We start from the raw sequence: 18455 nt of genomic DNA, 5'->3' as shown, positions 1-18455 counted from the left end.
ACAGGTATTTAACTATAAACCAATATGCTCAGAATCTTTTTCAAGTATCTGGTATCAATTTTGTATAAAGATTTTGCGTAAACAAACTACCAAACAGATGAAAAATGACTGTTTTTCCAAGTCTGAAATTAAGCATTAAAACTAAAGTACTCCAGGAGTTAGTATTCCATACAGCACTAACAGTGTGCCAAATTAAAATTTCACATATTCCAAAAGACCATGGGCTGATAAAAATCTGCTAAACAGCAATTAAGGAAACGGAAATAGTGTGCAATAATTAAAACCCAGTTTGTAGTTTGAGGAAAATGTCTAAAATCCTGAATTAAAAAAACACAAATGAAGTGAAAGCTTTTAACTGGTACACACTGTTCACACCTATATTTCAAGTTTGGAAACGCATATTTTCAAGCAGCAATACAAAAAAGTATCCATGAAGAATGCATAATCTCTGAAAAAATTATGAAAACATCCCTGCTACCATTACATTTCTAAATACAAAACTGACTACCATATTGTTGCTTCTGTGTAGCGAGAGAAGTTCATTTTCAAAACAGATAAAATTCAGTCTTTAGGTGTGAATGGTATGAATGACAGTCTCCTTTTTTTTTTTTAAATTTCTTAGTTGTTTAGGATCCTTAAGCATGCAAGCCTCGGAGAGGAAGGCCCGACGAGGGCAGGGTTGGCTTATGACATCCAGTTTAGGACAGAGCTGGGAAAGCCTCTGGGTCATCTACATCAGGAGCAGAAGCACTTGACTGAAAGAGAAATATCAGAAAGTTATTACCTTCAGCGGCATCAAGCCCTGCTGCATTTCTAAATCTTCACAAATTACCAAGTCCTTCCATTTGCCAGACAAACGCAGCTCAGCGCATAGCTGAGCTGGGCAGCGTGCAATGTTAGCACCGCTCAACTGCGGGCACATGCTGGGGCCCAGCCAACGGGCTCAGGAACAAGGTTAAGCCTCTGTCCCTGGGCAGACAGGCTGGGTGGCACTTGCAGGGGGACTCCCCGCACCCCAGATAGACAGGGGTGGGAATTCTTCCTTTTTAAAACTACTTTAAGCTGAACCCTATTGAATAGGGAAATACTGGCTTTCAAAGAGGTACACGCTGCAGTGGAGTAAACAGTCTAGTACTGAACAAGTTACTACAAGAGCAACTTTTTCCCCCCACGATAAGCAATGTTTTTTTTTTTTATTCCAAGGACTAGAAAGTCTCCTATACTACTTTTTGAATCAAAGCTATCTGAAGAGGCATCATAGGCAAACAGACCTTGTTTGCAGATGATTATCGCACAAGGTTACAAGTACATCTCTTTCCATTCTTAAAGAGATCCCTACATGTGGGCTTACACTATTCTACTAGCACATAGCCATCAATTCTGAGGGACATGACTGAGGTGTTACAGAAAAGACCTGTTTGTAGCACAAATTAAGTTTCAGATGTTTAACTTTTCCCAGTCACAAACTAGCTGTTGATAAAAAGAATTTCTGTGCCAACCTAGACCTAGAAATTCATACACGTTAACCAAGAATCTCCTCAGTACTTTCCTAACAGAGTTTCCTTAAAAGGCTCTGTACCCCACCTAAAAAACAGTGCTACAATGAAATGCAGAAATTAAGTATTTTGGAATACTTCCAAGAGGGATGTGGAAGAGAAGAGCAGCCAGGATAGTGGAATTTCCTGTAAATATATTCCTTTATCAAGACAAAGATATATTTCAAGCATTCCAATAAAAGTTGTGTCAACCTCTATAGGCAAGACTAAGACACTGCAGAAGTACCCAGCCCGCAAACTAGAGTGAAAAAGTAACAGCAGGGCCTTAAGCCTGTTGCCTTAGTATCTCCAGTTGCTCACTACACAAAAGCAGAAAGCAGTGTTACAGTCCCTGCAACAGGAGGGCCTTCTTCACAGGTAACGTAAGCGCCAGAGATCACCAACCTGGTTGGGTGTGTGGATCACGTCAAACTCCTTAACCAACTGGAAGGAAATAAACAAAGTCAAGATAAAATAAGCTGCAGATCTCAAAGTTTTTAACTACTTTATGACAGCATTCTTGAAGAAGCAAGATGCCATATTAGTGAAACAACTCAGAGCAAACCCCACCACCATTTAATATCAATTCCTTAAAACTTTCTTATATTGATATCAGGAGAGAGTTTTGCAACTAATAAGCCTAAAACTTAAAGTGATCCAGTGTAAAAGAAAACAAAGTTGGTGTCCTAGAGGAGACAAAAATAAGCAAGTCTGGTCTATGTGAAGAAAGCCACACCACACAGACAGAACTCATTTTCTAGTGAGTAACAACTTGATTAGATGCATTTAAGCCAAATAAATGATCCATATTAAAATAAAATCTTTACTGTAGCTATACTACGATACTTCAACTTTACATGTTCTCTCCCCAACCCCATTCAGTACTTAGTCCTGAGTATTTCCTTAGGCTTTAGGACTAGAGGAGGAAAAGTTACTGCAGATTAGAAAAGAACAGTAAGAGTCCTATTTTCACATGGAAACTCTAAATTCCTCAAATTCAAGATACAACATGCAGCCGTAACACCAGTCTTTCACCCCAACAGGTCACAACGTAGACAGACCATCCTGACTGTCTGAAAATAACTGCGCTAACACTTGCTGTTCTGCTCCGGCACAAACAGAAGCATCTCATAGTACATTCAGATCTGTCCATACTGAGGAGTCATTTTTGGGGGTTTAGACACAGCCTTCAAAGATGAACCCTTTTTTTTAATCCAACCTACTCCCCACCCTCTCTTTTTTTGTGTTTAATAAGAACACTGCTAAAACATTCATCCTTTTGTCCCAACAGTAACCTAGTTTAAAGTAAACTTGTAAGAATAGACACTTTACTTGGTTTTAAAATGCAGTGTTTGTTGTCAGAGCAACTCCCTCAGAAATAAGGAAGACACCTAAAACTATCTGCATGAAAATCCTAATAACAACTGAAACTAAACTCCTTTGTGGATGAAAGCTGTAGCTACTTACCTTGTCAGTTCTCCCTCCACGGCTGGCCCTGCCGCCACGCCCTCGGCCACCCCGTCCCCCTCTGCCGCCACGTCCGGGGCGGCCGAGGTCTCCAAAGTTGATCTCCAGCTGGGATGTAATATCGTTTGCTGGCTTGCGGAAGTGATGATCCATTACAGAGTCCTCAGCATGAGCCTGAAATGAGGGTTTCTCCATGAGTAAGAAAAATCGCCAAAGAAACTTTTTCATCTGTAGTTGCACTCTTACCACCACAGCATGCGTGTTCACCTCCAAATGCACTCCCAAATTGATGATTGATTACCTTGATTGATCCAAGTTAAAAGATAGTGCAGGAATTGTTAGGAATCAAGTTATACCACTTGTGCAGACGACAAAAGCACATACAGGTAATCAAATAATCGCTTGAGTAAACAAAGATATTTTGCATTTTCAAGCTAATTCAGGGAAGCTCTGGAGTTCCTTCAGAGGAACACATTTAGGCTTATCTGAGACCAAACTGACTACCACCAAGCCAGTGCAGCGCTCTAGCGTTTCCCTTCTTCTCACTTCGTATCCTGAAAAATCTTCAGGTTCTACCAATTCATTTCATTATTTTTAAATACTTACTTGGTAACCCATCTTTACTTTGCTCAATGAGTACTTTACACTTTCTCATTTGCTTAGCCCTGTATAAATATTTAAAACAAGGGAGATGGTAAGAATCCCTTCCTGGTTTGTATTAGCCATAACAAACAGCAAACAAGGCACAAACAGTTCAAACACAACGTAACTGAAGTAGTTAAAACGTTAATGCTGAAACAGAGAACCAGTCTCACCAATTACACTGAAAAATATGACTCTCACCACCTTTGCCATGATACAACCACCTCTGACAGCTGCTTGGTTCCCAGTGAGAAACCTGAGCCTCGAGGAGCAAGGTATGGGCCAAAGAGTTACGTCTTAACACCATAAACGCTACTATTCAGCACATTTGAGTATTTCAAATTATTACACGCTGAACACAAAAAGAACCAAGTGTTTTTAAATTATTTATTTTTCCTATTTTGCACCAATAATTTTTCCGTGTAAGTCAGTGTTTGGCACCTATGATACACAAAATGTAAAAGTCACCACACTGGATCACACCAAGGGTTTATCTAGTCCAGCACTCCGCCTTTTACAAGGCCCAATCATCACCTTTTGGAACCATGACAACATACAACTCTTTCTTTTCCTATAACTACCTAATTTCTGGCACGACAATTTTCAGTTTGCTTGTTTTTTCCTACAGAAGTGCCATGTGCAAGCTTAAGCCTACTGACTATAAATTACGTTTCTTTTGATGTAATTACACAATATGCTGACTTCTTTCAAAGGCAACACATTGCGCAATTAAGCCCTATACCCTTTAATTACCATTTGTGGATCCTTCGTAAGGCAGGCACTGGATACACAGAGGTCTGCAGACAAAAGGCTGAAAGCTGCTTTCAGGGATTCCTTGAGTCATTCACAAGCACCATAACGTACAGAGCCATAAAGAGCCTTCTCCCCCACCAATCTAATTACCCCTTTCTCTGCCCAGTTGTACATTTGGCCTCCACAACGTCCTGCAACGGAGGGCACTGCAATTTAATTAGGCACAATGAGAAATACCTCTCCGTGCTGCTTTATTTCAAACATATTTCATTGGGATGTATTCCATGTAACAACCGGTCCCCACCCCACTCCTGATTTTATAGATTTGAATCGCACACCCTTCCCTCAGAGACCTCTTTTCCAAACTCAGGAAATTAGCCTAAGCAGTTATTTTTCAGAGAAAAGTCATTCCACATCTCAGCCTGACATGGCACTACTCAAATGTAAGTACACCAACCATTTGTAAAACAGTACACAATACCTTTTGTTATGGTTTTGATTCCTTTCCTACTACTTAATATTTTATCTACAGTTTTGATCGCTGCAGGGTACTGAGATGGTATTTTCAACTTATTGGTAGTTGTATGGCACTCTCTTTTCTGAGAGGTAGTATCAGTGGCTTTGTACAATAATTCTGTGCATTTCCTTCCCTACACTGTTACTGCTTAAAAAAGAAACACTACAGTCTACCAAAGCCATTGTATTTTCACAACTTAACCTGGGTTTAACCACTAAACCCAACAAATAGCAAATTCTATCTGTAATCTGATGATGTCTTCAACCGAAATAACTAAAGCTAATTTAAAGCACCACTAAAAGACTTGGCATGTTCTCCTCATGCTCTTCTATCACTGAGGCGACAACAGTCAAAGACATACCGTACAAATAGCTTATTCTGAATCATCTTTGGAAGCATTTAATTTATATGTATTGACAACTCTCAGTAGTGCTCTGACTAGTAACTGGTAGCTTCTCGAAGGCATTGCTGCACTTATAGGTCTTGGGGAAGGCTGTCAAAAATTAAGAGTAACTACTAACGGAAAGGGGGCCAAAGCAGACAGTGAGATATGGAAAAACAACAGCAACAACAAAAAATAAAAAGACTCATGATAGAAGCATTATGATAAGGTTTGAAGTCAGCTCAATTAGCAGCAAGGGTACTAATTATGAAGGGTCCTACATGGTGCACAATTAGACAACAGGCATGGACAGAAGAGCTCCATATTGTATCTACTTGTATTCTCTATTTTTGTGACTTCTTAATATCCAGACCTTCATTTCAGAAGGGGCTCATATTAAAACACAGGTATTACCAGTTAGATATAAAGGATAAGTACCTCATTTGACTCCAGCAGACTCCCCTGCATTTCTGTCATCGCCTTTGTCTGATGAAAGTTGCGTGTCCACGCCAAAGTGACAAAAGGAACAAAGGGAGAAAACAAAAGGAAGAAATGAGACTCAACTACATACAGAAACAACAGGTAATAAGGTCACATGAACTTGCTGGATACAGATGTCACTGAGCACATGAAGCAGCAAAAGGATGAGATCAGCAGCTGGGCAAGCATCCAGAAAGACTAGAGGATGGACTATACCACAGGCGTGGAGACAAGAGAAATCTCAGGTCGATACCAAAAAAGTTTAACACAAGCTGCTGGAAACTCTAGTAGAGACCACGCATGCAGGCTGATCTCTAGCACCTCAATACATCAGGCACGCTGCGTACAGAACTAGACAGATAAGAGGGTGGGATGTTTAAAATTACTGTTAATAAGAAAAGGTTTCTGCACAGCCTCGATTCAAGAGTCATTCCTCCAAATTTTGAGAAGATGAACTATTCTTTTCCAAAACGTATTTCTCAGTCTCCCATTGCAACCTCCTCTAAGGAAGGGATTAGATTAGCAAGAAAGTTTGACGGCACAGGAAAGAGGCACGGCACAGCAGATACGTAGAGTAAGAACTGATCTACTAGTGTATCAATCTTTCCAGGAGACTTGCATCCAACTTTCTGAACAAATTTTAAGATCTCTCCACAATGTAACTCCTTCCCATTTTTTGTTCAGCTGCACCAGTAGAACTTTCAAGCCACTAAACCAGCCTGCGGAGAAGGAAAAAAGAGGATCTCTATTTTATGGCACAACCCGATCTCCCGGAAAGAGCCTCGTTAGACTATGGCAGCCAATACACATGGATTTCATATTAAACCAGCAAGAATCTGAGACAGTATTAAGAGTTCATTTTCTGCAAAGTATCACTTTCTAGTAATTGCACAGCAAGTGTGAAAAAGAGGAAAGACCTCACACAGAGTCAAGCATTTCACGTGTCAGTGAAGAGCACAAGGAGGAGGACGACAGCTCCTTCACAAGACCAAGGCAGATGAACAGTACTAGATCCTCACACTCTCTTTTCCCCACAGATTCCTATGGTATTCTCCCAGTAGTTCTCAAGCTACAGGAATGAGGGTGGTCATCACAACACTTCAATTCAAATTTCTGAGAAAATCTACCAGGGCACATTGTGATTTTCCAGCCATGAGACTACAGAAGATTTGGGGCGAAAACCAGAATTTACCTATAAACCAAGTCACTTCCACGCATCAACTCCCTTCTTAACAATAAGAATCACAGAAACCTTACATCAACCTTAATTTCATGACTTCTAAGTATGTCCAAGAGGACAAACAGAAAAAGAACAGCAGGTGACTGGTAGGTTTTGTTCACAACTTCTAAATATTCCACCTTTTAAACCTGCTCACAAAGGAGCAGCAGTGAAGGCTTTCCTGACGCCTGTATTATAGAGCTATTCTGCTATAATACTTTGCAAAAAACCCCCATGCTGCTTCCCATAGGATGAGTGAACAATGCATAAGTGAAATGGGGCAAGACATCTGCTGGACATACAATAAAAGCAGGCTAAAAGCATCTACATTTAAAGGCAGTTTTGTTAATATCTCACTTCTGTGCTTATACAGCAAGGAGTCGTTAACTTCTTATGTGATAGTGTTAAAAATACCAGACTCATTTATTTGAAGATGACCGTTAGATTGAAGTTAACCGAATACACCTCTCAAACAGAACAATCTACTAATTATGTCAGTTCTTCCATGAAAGTAATCCGATTATTCTTGTTGGTTTTGTTTGGAGTTTTTTGAGTTAACTACCAATTAATTTTTTGAGCGGAAAATACAGTACGGATCTTTCTAGCTTCAAAACTACTCAAGAGTACCGCCATCTTATTGTACTATCATACATGCAGGTATTCTAAAAAAGACTGTCTTCTGCTGACTAAATGTCAAATAAATCTGCTTCGGAGAGATTGGGGCTGGGGGAACTTGAAGGACTACAGGGTTAGTAAATCTTGGTAAAGTACATAAATACTTCTGTTTAAACACACTCTTCTAATATACAGCAACATTAAGTCTAACTCAATTTCCCTTTTCTACACAAGCCAGAGAAAGCAGTATTTAATGAACACTTCAAACGCTGGACAGCTTCAGGTAAACAAAAAGATATGCAAGCATTTAAAGAGCTGAACTACCTTACACAGCAAGAAAAGAAAATAGCATGATTGTCATGAAGTCAAACTCATTCTGAGTTCAATGAGATTAGAAATGGAGCTTTCACTGGGAAGTACTGAACAGTGCCTCCCCATCTGTATCATGCCCCCAGCTTACAAGAAAAAACTGACAAGGTGTGAAAAAGCAGAAATACATATTAGAAGACCAAACAGCATATTACATACTATATAGTTACTTCACTGGGAGTCAGAACCATCTGGTATACAAAGTTGCAGGCCACTGATTAACACTGGGCCACTTAAGATATTACAGAGTGTTAAAAACAAAGATTAATGCAGCCCTGCATTAGAAAACAGAGTTCTCTGCACATCCCTCCCCTTCTGAAGTGAAAGAGCATGTCTCTCCCTGCCACTCTCACTATCTTGGAACAGAATAATTAAAATTTTGCAATGACTAAATGAGTATGCTTGAGAAACTACAATTTTAAAATAATTCTACAGCAACTATGTTGAATATCACTGAAGCATACAAAAGTGTTTCACCTGGTTTCTCAAAAGCTTCAAAGACACTTGTTTACATATTACAAAATGACAAGATACCCATGTTACAAACTCAAAATATACAGTTCAGGTATTAAGGTGTCTGAGGCATGACCAGTATTTCTTCAATCTTACATCATGTTCAGCAGGCACCATAAATCTGTGTACTGCATGAGACTAACGGAGATGCTAAATAACATAAGCTTCCTTTAAAAAAAAAAGCAAATAAATTTGATATTAACAACCTTTTTCTAAAACGCTCACCAAGAGACAGTCCTTCCAAAGTGACCTGCCCAGATGCAGCAGTATTCCAGTATACAGTACTCTCCAATACAGTATACACCAACCTAAGGGTACAGATCAACTGCTAAAACTAACCACAGTAAGAATGGCTACTTATGCTACAGCACAACTTCAGTTTTATTAAGAGAAACGTTGTTCCCACTTTATAAACTTTTAGCTACAGATCAGCGTCTCAAAGAATGGAGCTTCCACTCCAAGAAGCGCACATCAATAGAAACACTTATACAATCAGGTTACTAGCAAATATTGAAAGCCACTTTACCTCCTCGCTCTTTGACTTGTGAAGAACAAATCCTTTTTTCCATTGCCCATCAGCACCCTCATTTGGTTTACGGATGTTGAACTCAACTTTTGCACGATCCTTACTTTGAATAGCTTTCCACTCGTCCAGGGTCATTTCCTTAGGACCTTCTTCCTTAACTTCTTCAACCTCATTCTCTCTGTAGTAAATTCATGGATATTATGGTCATGACTTAGAACTCACATTCTAGATACAACAAATTCAAAATCAGTTGTTAATCGGTACCAGATTATAAAAAAGTTTGTAGAGTATTTAGCGGTTAAGAGGTGTATATAAAAAGCCCTCACTTCCACCACTCAGACAGCACACATGAGAACTCATCTCCTTTAGCCAGAGTGCCAAAAAAAAAATCACAGCCAGACACCTTTAAGCAACCAAATGGTGAGCACAGCACAGCAAAATGTTAAAATTAACACTGATCATGCCATCTATTCTCCACCTTAATGACAATTTTCTTTACAAATATGAAAGCCTAACTTCTGCAATGGACTTGTTTGGAGCCCCCCCCCTTTTTTGAGATAACTTGAACCTTCAGGAGAGAGGTAAGGCACTGAGAGAGAGCTTGTTAGTTTTTTAAAAAACAGAATTTAATCAGCTTTGGATAGTCTGCTTCCTTTATTGAACCAAAGACAATTATTAATTTCCCAGCTAACTGAAACAATTTTTACTTTCGGCTAACTTGAAAAAACAACAGCATACAACTTAGTTACTTGCGTGATATCTCACCTCATTGTAAATCTCTGGTGCCTCTACCTTCTGCCAAAGAGCTATTTTTAAGTAAAACACACAACCGCTATGCTCAATAACAGATCATGTTCCAACTACAGAGGCAGTCAATCCCCTAGGCATTCTTCAGTGCGTTTATGCAACTAAATTTCTGATTTATAGAAAACTAGTGCCATGTATGCGCAGCAAAAAGATCGTGAAAGCCTCAAGAGAAAAGATCTTCATTTTGGAGCCATTACTTTTGATGTAATAATGCAGAGGTTTTACGCCAAAATTACTGTATTTCAATTTTTCCTCATTCTGGAGGACAGAATTATTTTTGACGTGGTATATATTCAGAAGCATTTTTTTTGTTCAAGGCAAAGATATGACCCCTTGGCATTCTGCACATTTTACTGCAGTAAAACATCCTACAGTTCTGCTGAAACATTTAGGTTACAGGTCCACATCAAACTAGCCAACTTGCAAACTAACCCATGTAAAGATGCTTTTCTATAAAGATAACGGATAGATTACAACAGATGCGGTATGCTTGAAACAGAGTGCACATTTTCTGCAGATTTGAGGAAGAAGAAAAAAACATACAAATAGCCTGCAGAATTTCGCAGATAACTGATCTGCGCATGGATGGGTCTGTATCTGGTCAAGAACCAGGACACTGCTACTAATAAGGATCCAGGAAATACTGCAGACACCACAAATTTAATATATCCAGATTTCCAATACATATAATTTTTTTTAAGGACTAGCTAGCTTGCATTTTCTGACCAATGCTCAAGCTGTAATTCCTTAAAAATTCTCATACTACTTCTGTATACAAAGACAACCTTAACCTTGGACCACCACAACCTTGGAGACGTAATCGCATTTAGTCTTTTTTTAGTTAAACTAAATCAATTTCTTATTCTCTACACAGTAATTGTACCTCTAGCACTAACCAAAGTTATTGATGGGGAAATCAAGCTATAGCAAACTCCACATTAGAATTCTTGGGCAAATAAGTTATTTCAAAATTCTATCTGTTTGCCATTGTCTTTCGAATTCACCATAAAGCACATTCCTCATTAAAATAAAACCTTTTATTGTACTACGCTACCATAAAAATTTGTATCACGTTTTTACATCAACTGCAGTATCACTACTGCTCATTCTGCTTCTCTAGTTAATTTCATTCATCCAAGTCACTGGTTTCTTCTGTAACAGTGTCCAAGTGAAACCAGAAGCAATCAAGTTAACTTCTTTGAAAACTGCTTGCATACACAGAAGCCAAGAATGAAAGAGATACAACCTTTCTTCTACACCCTAGTCAGTCTCAACAGTTGTTTTGAAAAACTAAGTTTAAAAAAAAAAGGTGCCTTCCACTGGCAGAACATTTTTGTCCCTTTTGCTTGGTGGTTCTACCTCGTAATAAGCACAGATGCTTCTGGATTTGGTACTTAGGAGTTGCAATCCCGAGACCCTAAGCGTATTAGAACTGATTATTAATAACCAAATCTGCAAGTGACCTAAGAGCCTGCATGACACTAATGAACAGTTTCAAGATAACAATTTTTATACATGCAGTTTTTAAAGAGACAGTCTTTCAGCAGCACTGTGGATAACTTCCTATCTACTGAAGAAAATATAATCAGAGTTTGGCAAAACACAAGCAGGAATAAGTATCAGAGGTTCAAAGCAAAGTAATACCACCTCTGAAGCAATCAGAGAATATTAAGAGGGGTGGTACTCACTTATTTTCAGAATCAGCAGGCGGATGTTCCTCTCCCTCTGGCGTTTCCTCAGTTACAGCTGACTGATCCAATTCACTGCAATTACATAATGTTTGGAGGTTTGTTTTTTAAAAGTTCATCCCTGTTAAAAGCTAGGTAAGATTAATGACTGACTTTTGTAATGGATTTACCCAACCTACTCTTCTTTAAAAATAACTATTTCATTAAGAATTGGTGCTCCCTGTGCCTTTTAAATTCTATGCTTTCCACCTTCCCAATGGTTTTCCCCAACAAAACACTTACTAGTACCCATTCTGAAAGCCTCCCGCTGTACCTTGAGACACAAAATGGATCCGGGTATTAAAAATACTGTTTTCAATGTACCACTTGTAAAAAAGCATGCTTAACCTATCAAAACTGTTAAAATTAAATTGTTCTATTTTTAGTAAAAGAATTGTTCAAAAACCAGCACAGGACCCCCCATTCCAAACTTCCTCAAAATTCTGGTTTTAACAGTGAAGCCGCCTCTTTATGTTACAAGAAATCACTAGTTTTCTAAATTCTGCAAAGGCTGCTTTAATAGTATAGCAAAAATTATCAAAATCAAAGGCAGAAAAGACAGCTAAATCTTTACATTTTGCAAGCTGTAAGAATTAGGATTTATTAACATTCTGCTAATAGTTTTCTGAGCAATTACAGATTACTAACGTTAGCTCGTCTTTGACGGTTCCCCAGTTGTGTGATCCACTGCCACCACGCTTGTCCTCATGCTTTAGGCCGCTGAAATGTGAATGTGAAACAGAACTAACAAAACTGAGTTAACATTATAGTGTCCAGATACAGAAATTCAAAGGCAAATTTTAAAATGTCTTTTAATTGTAAAGAATAATCACCAAAAAAACCCCCACAATAAAAAAAGTTAAAGGCTTACGATCTATCGCTGCCACTATGTCTGTCAAATTCACGTTTGCCACGAGAGTCAAACCCATCTCCTCTGCCCATTCCACGGCCACGGCCACGTCCTCTTCCAAGTCCACCACGTCCACGCATAGGTCGGTCAAGAATGGGTCTGGCATGGAACAGTCAAACGTGAATATCTCACCTCCAAAAATTTACAGCATGGCTTAAGGTTTTCTTTTTCTCGTTTGAGAATTTTGTTTGCTTACTTTTCCTTGGGTAACTACTGTTTGTAACTGTGTCGAGGCTCTAATTTCAATGTCATATTATTATACTGAAGAAACCCTAATATATAATGTCTGCAATTTAGAATCCGGAAACAAATGCTCAGAAGGATTACCGTTCATTGGCATCTTCTGGCACTAAATTCCAAAATTCAGTGTTTGTGTTGTGTTACATCACTAGCCAATACTACAATTTCAATTTAACTCACATTCATCCAACTTCCTTTTAAAAGGATTTTAACTTTGGCTACTAAAATTTTAATATTTGAACATTACTTTCAGAACATTTGAATTCTGGATGCCACATGATACTCGAGACACTTTAAAACTCATCTAGACATAAGATGGCTTCACCAATTCCAGATCTGAAGTCACTGCAGCCAAGGTATAAACACCTACATGGACTAACTTTTATTGCCTTGAAGTCAGCTGTACGGATTTAAGCAACAGCTGTAACAGCAAACAAATCTCATCCTGCAGGCAACAGCTATCCTTGAGCTCTTCTCCTGACCCATCTGCTACAGATTTAGAGAGATATGGTGGATATCTTACTGATTTAAGCCACATTTTCAGTTAAACCAATGGAACTGTTCATGTTCGATTGCTCCTGGTCTATAACTTGAGCCAAGTTTGTAAACAAAATCATGGAAAAGGAAAGAAAAGTGTTATATTCTGCATGACATATACTCTTCTTGGGACTGACAAAAATCTAATTCAATCAATTTAATGTTGATTCAATCAGCTTTTTTTTTTTTTAAACTTAGTAGCAAAAGGCATGACAGCCCCTTCCTATCAAAACTAGGAAAGTTGTCAGGCAAGACAAAATTCTTACTTATCAACAGAAAATTCTCCTCCTTCGCCTTTCTCATCAGCAGGTTTGTCAAAGCGGCGCTCACGAGGAGGTCGTCTCTCCGGTCTCCTGTCAATAGGCTTGCCTTCACCCTGCTGTTGCTGCTGCTGCTGCTGATCAGGCCTCCTGCCAATACGTCTTATCCCTGAAACATTAGGTGAAACACATCAACGGAATGTGGAGCTGCTCTGGGAGAGATACTGACTCTAACACCGTAAAACAATATTGAAGGTAAGCTGGAACTGAAGTTTTTCTTCTAGCCCTGTGACTAGATAATCTGAGAAACTATACCTTTATAAAAAAGTCACTGTAGATCATTTTACTCTTCTTATTCACATTTTTACGCAGCATTTCAATCAAATTGTATTTTGTACAAGTGTACACTCTTACAATATTGTAGGAAACAAAACCTGTCAGAGCACACAATACATTAGTAATCCGTGTTAAAATGATAGTGTCAACTTTCAAAGAAGAATCAAGGTAAGCAAGATTTTTTGTTTTCTCTGAAAGGTGCTTTTCAGGTAAAACAAGTGGTTTTTATTTTGATGCGCACCAAAACAAAGTCAGCGTCACCACGCTGGACCCAAGCCCCTACGACAGCCACCCTGCTTCATCCCACCGCGCTCTTCTCGGGAACTTTTTTGGCCAGCAGTAGGGCCCGGGGCAGGGTGTGCTCTCCCACAAGGGCCACCCTTACCCAGACAGGTGTCACTTGCGTCCCGATGAGCAGGCAGCCCAGGACAGTAGGTACCGGCCAGTGACTAAACGACGTGTTCATCTACCAATCCTCACAGTCCAGTACATGTTCCCTGACAAAGACTCACCTCCTTGTGCACTTCCTTAAAATAGCTTAAGAATACACTGTGCCACTGAACTGGCTAGCATCCTTCCCTCCCTCTCTCTGCCTTCTGAACGTTGGTTTTTGTTTTTTTGGGGTTTTTGTTTGTTTGTTTGTTTTTCAAATAATAACTCCCCATGGGCATTATCTTCTTCACCAAGACATTGAACAGAAGGATTTTAAAGACAGGGTTTTCTTCCACTCATCTGAAAGGCCTGTTTACTCTTCTTCAGAAAGATCTGGCCCAACCCATCACTTGTTTGTTATACTATTTTCTTGCCCAAATGTTTAGGGAAAACACACTAAGCAAACCACCAAGGCTGGCTTAAGAATTGTGAACTATCTTTTAAATTAAAAGCTGCCAATTTTAAATTTTTTTTTGGAAAGCAGTAAGCTCCTGCCTAACAAGCAATGTCATATTTGGGTGGGGCTAAAGAAGTTACAGTTGTAATGATATCCAAGCCAACACACCCAAATGAACAATGTCTTCCTCACCTTACAAGCTGTACTTAACATGAAGTTTGCATGACATATATTGCTTGCTAAGTAATCCTTACTCCCCGAGGAAACACAGGGGTTAAACTCACTAACATTTACTTTGAAAAGGACTCTCAAACTAAGGACGACCATTTCATTTTAAGAGAAAAGCTCAGCAAGGAAAGCAAACAGGCCAGTGTCACATAGGAGGTATGCTGCAGAACTGGAATGAATAATCCACATCTTTTGAATTTCGAGTTCAACACCCTGCGCTCAGAAAAACCCGGTTCCTGGTGAAGCCTAACCAAAAATACAAGTTATTTCTTTTTCATAGTATCACAAAGCTTTGAACTGGTAATTCACCAGTCAAATAATCTGCACCTTTACAGCATAGCCAAATAGTTTTAAACGGCAATACATTCACACAGCAATACCATGGCACCAAACGCCTTTATAATGTTAGCGCTACTGTCCCACACAAAAAAATAGAAATTTTCAGACTGCAAAGTCACTTTGTTTACTACAACACTCCATACACACTGCTACAAAAGTAGGCCTGACTTTCTCTGTTTCACTACTATAATAAGCCACGAAATACTTTTTTTCATAGCAAAGTAGTGCTTGTTCTTGAAAATGAATGTGAAAACTGGGAGGTAAACACAGACTGCTAGCCCTACCAAAAACCCTCTGCATTCTCTTGTCTTGGCCAAAGACCACTGCCCATGTTACAGGTGTACCTCATGTGGGACAACACCATAATTCTGTATCTGACTAATATTTCCAGAGGACATTGGCTTAGTAAATTGCCACTCGGGACAAATTATTGCATTCTTCACAGGGAAAAACAAATCTCATGCTTTAAAGTACAAAAGATCCATAAGCAAAGCTTGTCATAAGGTGTTTTCACATAACATTTGGGAGGCCCACTTTCTAAAACAACTAGTATATTAGAACTTTTTCTTTCTTAAAAAGCGTAAAAGCTGGTGGAGAATAATTTTGCAACATGCACTGCAGTAAATGCTAAAGTATGCTTTCATGTGGCACTGTGCTCTTCTGAACTAGCCGCGTTTCTGAAAAGATCACTTGGAGTTAAGCTGCAGTTAGCAAGTTATTGCCTCACCCACACGTCAACTGCTGTCACCACACTTTGCTACATTTCAAGGATTCCAATTTAATCGGAGTTCTGACCGATTTGACGTGCGCTGAAGTCTGTGCGCAGTGCAACTGCCTGCCACGGGACAACACGTGTGTGCAACCTCCACCCCTCTTCATGCAGAGCTGTGTCCTGCTAATTACTTTGTCCACAGCATATTCGTTTAACCCATTTAAACTTTGATTTCTTCCCCTCCCCCCCAAGTTTCCCGTGTGGGATATCATAAGATATTTACACAAACACGGCTGAGAATTCACACAACCTATTATTAAAATACATACATGATTCCTCTCGGCACCGTCCCTAGAAAAATGACCCAAGTGACTTCTGGAGAGCCCAGCGACCGCCAGACAGCCTGTCAAATACGTCAGGCCACCCGAAACACAGGTTAAGTTTAGGATGCGTCGCTGGGATTTTCTATTTCACGTTACCCTTCTCGGCGGGCAGCCCGCCCTCCTCCCTGCCCCACCACGCGAGAGCAGACGTTTCGGCACACAGGCAGCACCCGGGCACCCCACGCACGCCTCCATTTTGAGCGGGCCGGGCCCTGGGGACACACCGCCCGCGGCCACGTGCGGCCGGGCAGCACGGCGTGCACCACCGCCGCCGCCCCTCCCGGAGCCCCGGCGGCCCGGGGCCGCCGCTAACGGGCCCCGCGGCCGGGCGGCCCCCGCGACGCAGGTGCCCCGGGCGGCCGCCCGCGGCCCGCTGGCCCCGCCATACGCTCCCGCACGTGGGTGCGAGGCCGCCGCCGCGGGCACGGGGCTGCCGCCGCAGCCGAGGGCTCGGCCCTGCCCGGGGCCCGCCGCGCCGCGCTCCGGCGCCTTCCCGCCGCCGCCGCCTCCTTTGTGCGCGGCGGGACGCGGCCCCCGCGGGGCGAGGGGCGGCCCCTCGGCGGGGCCGGGCCCGGCAGCGCCGCGGCGCCCGGCTCCCTCCCCCGCCGCAGCCCCCCGCGGCCCCGCTCACCCTCCTTCCGCAGCGGCGCGCCGGGCTGGCCGCTGCCCTCCTCCCGGCGGTCGCCGGCGCCCCCGGCGGAGGCGGCGAAGGGGGGCAGCGGGTTCTTGCGCTCCTTCTGGGACTCCCTGCGCAGCTGCTTGGCCGCGCTGCCGGGGCCGCCGCCCGCCTGGCCCGGGCCGCCGCCGCCGGCCCCGCCGGAGGAGTTGGTCTGGGCGCCCGCCGGGCCGCCGCGGGCCCCGCCGCCCCCCTGGCTCCCGCCGCCGCCGCCGCTCTCTTTCCTCCGGGTCTCGGCCGCCCGCAGCACCTCGAAGGGGTCGGACTCGTCATCAAAGAGCTGGTCGAAGCGGTTGGTGACGACGCAGCCGAAGCCCTCCTGCAGGTGTCCGGGCATGATGGGCCCCCGTCGGCGGGATCCTCCTCCGATGCTGCCGGGCCCCCGCGCCCTGCTCGCTGCCGCACAAGATGGCCGGCTCCGAAGAGACCCGCTTCTCTTCCGGCGCCGGGCACATCCGGGCACCTCACCCCGCGCGGGGCACGACGGGAATGGCAGGCGGCCCGCGCCCGCCGCCGCCCGCGCCCGCCCGTCGAACTACAGCTCCCGGCATGCCCCGCGCCGCCATTGTGTGGGGCCGCCGCGGCGGGCGGGGCGGGGGCGCGGGGCCTCCCGCCGCCGCCATCGCCATCGCCGTCGCCATCGCCGTCGCCATCGCCATCGCCGTCGCCATCGCCGTCGCCCCGGGCGGGGCCGGGCCGCGAGAGGCGGTGGGCCCGCTCGGCACGGCTGAGCCCGGCGGCCCCTCACGCACCCCGGCGGCCGCCTGAGGGGGCCCGGGGCCGGCCTCGACCGCGGTCAGCCGGGGGTGCCGAGAGCCCTGGAAGGGGCTTGGCGGCAGCGGTGACATCAGTCCTGACGCGATGAGCCTCTCTTTTAAGCCTCTTTCTTAACTCTAGGCGTGTGTGTCTGGCGGCAGGCGCCATTCGCCCCGGTTCCAGGCCGCTCTCCTCAGGAGCCGGGCGCCTTGCCTGTGGCACACGTCCTGTCAGGGCGCGGGTCACGGCCTGCTCGGAACAGCCCAAGAACCGCTCGGAACAGTTCTCCTTCGGTGGAGAAACTGGCCAGCTCAGGGATCTGTTGAGGAAAAAAAAACAGTGGAAAAAATCCATAGACTTCTTTTTAACAAATTCCGCCGTTAAAGCGCAACAAACCACCCCCGTCGATGTGGAGCCTGTTTAAGGATTGAATAACGCAGGCTGGCTGCAACAAAGTGACGGTTTTTAATTAGCTGTTAAGACACTTTAAGAGCATACTGATACGCCTGAGTGAAAGCATGACCCGGTCACCTATGTATGCTTTCATACTCACATGTAAATGCACTAATACATGAAACTACTGAATATCTCACTCTGTCCTTCTTCACCGTCTTGTTGCCTTATAAAAATAGGTTAAAAAACATCTGAAGAGCGTGGAATCACAGACAGACATGTTGGGTTTCCCAGCCCGGACCTT

At 42.9% G+C, this 18455-nt stretch overlaps 1 protein-coding gene across 4 annotated transcripts; it reads right to left on the bottom strand.

Annotated features, from left to right (window-relative positions):
- Positions 1–349: 349 nt before the first annotated feature.
- On the bottom strand, positions 350–17459 carry SERBP1 (SERPINE1 mRNA binding protein 1). Of its 4 annotated transcripts, none has more exons than XM_072866392.1 (10): positions 16958–17459; positions 13506–13668; positions 12424–12561; positions 12201–12296; positions 11514–11588; positions 9019–9196; positions 5735–5782; positions 3003–3176; positions 1941–1979; positions 350–755 (listed from the first exon to the last, which is right to left on the bottom strand). In XM_072866392.1, exons 1-10 carry the CDS (start codon positions 17337–17339, stop codon positions 699–701), a joined length of 1350 nt encoding a protein of 449 aa, XP_072722493.1. In that variant the 5' UTR covers positions 17340–17459; the 3' UTR covers positions 350–698. The 4 variants fall into 4 exon arrangements, with proteins under 4 accessions (XP_072722493.1, XP_072722494.1, XP_072722495.1 ...); XM_072866393.1 differs by having other exon boundaries at positions 12201–12272; XM_072866394.1 differs by lacking the exon at positions 5735–5782.
- Between the last annotated feature and the right edge of the window lie 996 nt (positions 17460–18455).

Source organism: Ciconia boyciana, chromosome 7, assembly GCF_034638445.1.
Source record: "Ciconia boyciana chromosome 7, ASM3463844v1, whole genome shotgun sequence".
Taxonomy (NCBI): Eukaryota; Metazoa; Chordata; class Aves; order Ciconiiformes; family Ciconiidae; genus Ciconia; species Ciconia boyciana.
This window is presented reverse-complemented; position numbering and strand designations above follow the sequence as displayed.

Excerpts from the sequence above, each read along its gene's own strand:
- SERBP1 (XM_072866392.1), bottom strand. The coding sequence starts at position 17,339 with ATGCCCGGACACCTGCAGGAGGGCTTCGGCTGCGTCGTCACCAACCGC. Across the intron at positions 13,669-16,957 it reads CGCGCCGCTGCGGAAGGAGG|GGATAAGACGTATTGGCAGG; the intron begins GTGAGCGGGGCC and ends CTAATGTTTCAG. Across the intron at positions 5,783-9,018 it reads ACAAGTCAAAGAGCGAGGAG|ACAAAGGCGATGACAGAAAT; the intron begins GTAAAGTGGCTT and ends AACTTTCATCAG.